The sequence below is a fragment of the Morone saxatilis genome, unplaced genomic scaffold (assembly GCF_004916995.1).
Source record: "Morone saxatilis isolate NCDOM2014 unplaced genomic scaffold, NCSU_SB_2.0 Contig10, whole genome shotgun sequence".
NCBI classification, from domain to species: Eukaryota; Metazoa; Chordata; class Actinopteri; family Moronidae; genus Morone; species Morone saxatilis.
Window position 1 is genome coordinate 1,973,158 of NW_023339652.1, and position 3,642 is coordinate 1,976,799.

The following is a 3,642-nucleotide window of genomic DNA, read 5'->3' on the forward strand; positions in this document are numbered from 1 at the left end:
TATTATTATTATTATAAATAAATAGACAATGATTATTGACGGGTATGTGGCTCCTACAACCCGATTTGTTGCTGATAAGCAGAGAATCCAACAGGTTCACATTACACAATAATGGCAACTATAATACTACCATACAACGTTGGACATAAATATTGCATTTCCATTTCTAAGGTCCAAGGTTGGGGGCACTATAAATATCAAACGGCACCTGGAAGGTTCTGGCTCAGGTTATCTACTCAATGTCAGCACAGTACCATGTGGAGAAGATCAAATGGAGACATGTAAATTGGGGAACTAGGTTCAAATAATGAGTACAAAAACTATTCCATCTTTAATGCTACAGGGGAAGAGTAGATATTATACCATAAATATACAAAATACATGAATTTTCCTCACAATAAAATACATTTCAGGAAAAAAAGAATAGAAAAATATAATAGAAGAAAGAGGGTACCATACAAAATACATTAATAATATATACAAGTTGGGGGAGGTTAATATTCTTTTTTATAGAACAGATATAAAAGATCCCCCTCCAGTTGTTTTTATATTACAACATATACAAATAATCTGCTTGGAACAACAATGTGTGTCTTATATGTTCTCCTACTCCTTCTACCTAGTTAACAATTCCATAATCTATGAATATGCACATTTTTCTAAAATTTTCCTGTTGGACACAAGATGTCCATTCTCAGTGGATGTGCACTGGTGGCTTCAAGTTTCTACATCACACTGTATAGGTTGCATACTGGACCAGAAAAGACTTCCTGAACTATTTGTGATAATCATAGCAAGGCAGCACACACATCTGTAACTCCATTTCATCAAACAGACAGTGGCACAACCACCAAACCCCAAAACCTTTTCAGCTGATTCTTGAATTTGTTCATTTTGAATGAATGGTTGATCAAATCGACCTAATCGTTGTAACTGACAGGAGAGATGATCAGAGGGGTGGAGTTTTTACCACCATGACAAGGACCGGGGCTGAAGAATGGGTAGAGTTTCTCAGTGAAGGAACAGTCATTAAAGGTTTGGATAATGTCGGCAGAATCTACGTCAAAAAAGGAGACTGAACTTTTGTCGTAATCCACAAACACGCCCACCTTCTTCGGCTGATATTTTACATCGATTCCAGTCCTTAAACATATAGTCCAGTAGCCGTTCATGGGGCTCGCTGTGATTGATCCCTTTCTGTTAATTGACTCTTTGACGACACCTAAATCCCAGGAAGTCTTCCCCTTAACCTGAACCTCGTAGTAAAATCTCCCCGAAGAGAAACTCTGCTTTCCCAAAACATTACTAGCAGTATTAAATCTTTCCAGGTTGTCTGGGAGATTTTGTTTTATGCCACCACAGTAAACTTGTTTCCCATCGTCAGATAAAATGAGGTAGGGATTTGCTGTATTAGGATCTAAAGTCACATCCTTTGCAAACTGCTGGACCCTGTTCAACTTGGCCTTATCGATCAGCTTCTTCATCTGTTTACTGAGCGTCTCCTCCAGCTGATTCACAGCTGCACCCACGCTTCCCCCATAAGATGGCGGAGGAATGGTGACTTCTGTCCAGTTTTTGGTGGTTGGAATAGCATTCAGGGATGAGAACCGATTCAGGAAGTCGGGGTGGTCTTCAGTACGTGAGAGCTCCTCCATCTTAGTGCTTTTCTTTGTCAGCTCGGAGATTTCCTGCTCCAGCTCTTGGATGAATTCTTTGGCCTGTTTCAGTGTCTCTTTTCGCTTTTCATTAATGGCTTCGATGAGAGTATCCAGACTTGTCTTGACGGACTGCAGCAAAGCAGTAAACACCCGCTCACTGTCTGCAATATGTCTGTCTGCAGATTTGCTGCTGAGCTCTGCTGAGTGTCTGATTTCTCCGATCTTCATCTGTCTCTCCCGGATCATCAGCTTAATTTTAGCCCCAAACTCAGCCTTCTGTCTTTCATAATCACTTTTGAGGAGAACAGATCCATGGTTTGTGACATCTAAAACGAGGAAGAACACAAAAACATCTGATCAGTCTTACAGAATACCTCTCTGTGATGTTTTGTTTACATGTGTAAATTCATATTCTAATGTCCAGTTGAGTTTTTTTTCCCCCAATCCCAATCCCAATCCCGAGAGTTATAAAATATTGGGTATCTACTGTTACCAAGTCTGAGCAGATATTTACCTAAATGTTGATCAAACTTAACACAAACTAACAACCGCAGTCAACTAAATTTGGCCCACTTTATCTTTTATGTGCTACCTAATCCAAATACTGAAGGTCCAGTTTCAACTATTTTATAAACTTAAATTATTGACATATAAATGAAAAATTAAAGTTTAACTGGAAGACTCCTGACAATGTGACTCAGTTACTAGAGAGAATGCGTATCACCCTTTTATAGTTGAGGGAACCTCAGAAACACTCAACAACAACAACAACAACAACAACAATAGTTCTTTGCTCAAATGATCTTTGTCTTGAGTATCATCACTGGCAGCAGAGCGCACTTTAACTCAGGGATAGGGCAATTACCGGATCTGATCTGTCAGCGTTTTTTCCATATATTGGAATCTGTGTTTTTTAAAACCAGATTGCTGACTAAATTAATTAGTTTAAAAATGCTACTTTGGCTGTGATGTCCGCAGTCACCACTCTGGAGTTTTGTTTATTATCTTGCCCCTATATAATTCGATACAGGTCACAAGTAATGACTGCTGTGCCGCAGAAGAGGAAATTTTAATAATCATGTAAAATACAAATTGTACTGATGTAGACCACTTTATTATAAATTTTGACACTAAGATTGACATTAATTACTGCAATTGTATATCAATTGCAAATATGTGGTATCAGTTACACTGATTGCTGATAATCAGTATCTAAATCGACCCTGAAAACAACATATCGGTCGACCCCTACCTCAAACAGAAACGTTTCATTGTGGGCTGTTATAAAGTTACTCACAGAATTAACGTTAATTAGTGGCGTTTGTCATTTTAACAATTTTAACAAAACACTAAAACAGTAAAGAAAGGATCTGTTTTCTTTTATCTGATACTGATCCAATAAAATATGCTGATCCTACAGATAGGGGATCTCTCTAGATATTATTAAAACCTTATTACTGTTTAAGCACTTAATCCATAATGAATTTACTGATTTACAAGACGCATGTAAAACCCTTTTGTAGTAGGAGTTAGCAGTTACCTTTTGCCCCCGAGCTGGAGTTTTGCAAACGCTGCACCAGGTCATTCCTGCAGATCTTTTCTAAAACCTTCAAGGTTACCTTCAGAGCTCCAGGACCCTGATATTTCTGTACCATTAGATCCACTGTGTCCTGCCTGTCTGCTTTCTCCAACCAAGCCACTGGGATGCCTGTAAAACCCTCCAGGATGTAATCCTGCTTCAGGAACCACTTGAAAAGCTTAAACTCATCTTCTCCTACATCCTGCAGAATATTCCAGAGCTCCTCCGTAGCTTTCCCCATTTTGGCTCCCTGCAACAAAAAATAGAAAGTTTTCAATCAGATGATTTCAAGCTGAACGCATTACTTTCGCAGTGGCAGCACAGCGCATATGACCCTCCCTGTTCTGACTGATTGGCTAGTAGTCATTGCATCACCATCACTCACTACTATTAGCGTAGTTGTTG

At 39.0% G+C, this 3,642-nt stretch overlaps 1 protein-coding gene across 1 annotated transcript; it reads right to left on the minus strand.

Annotated features, from left to right (window-relative positions):
* Positions 1–35: 35 nt before the first annotated feature.
* LOC118339431 (E3 ubiquitin-protein ligase TRIM21-like) lies at positions 36–3,487 on the minus strand (the record flags this gene model as incomplete). The annotated part of the gene is given in 2 exon segments (XM_035677049.1): positions 36–1,984; positions 3,199–3,487. Coding segments are annotated over 2 exon segments (1,344 nt in total). The 3' UTR covers positions 36–920.
* Positions 3,488–3,642: the final 155 nt, after the last annotated feature.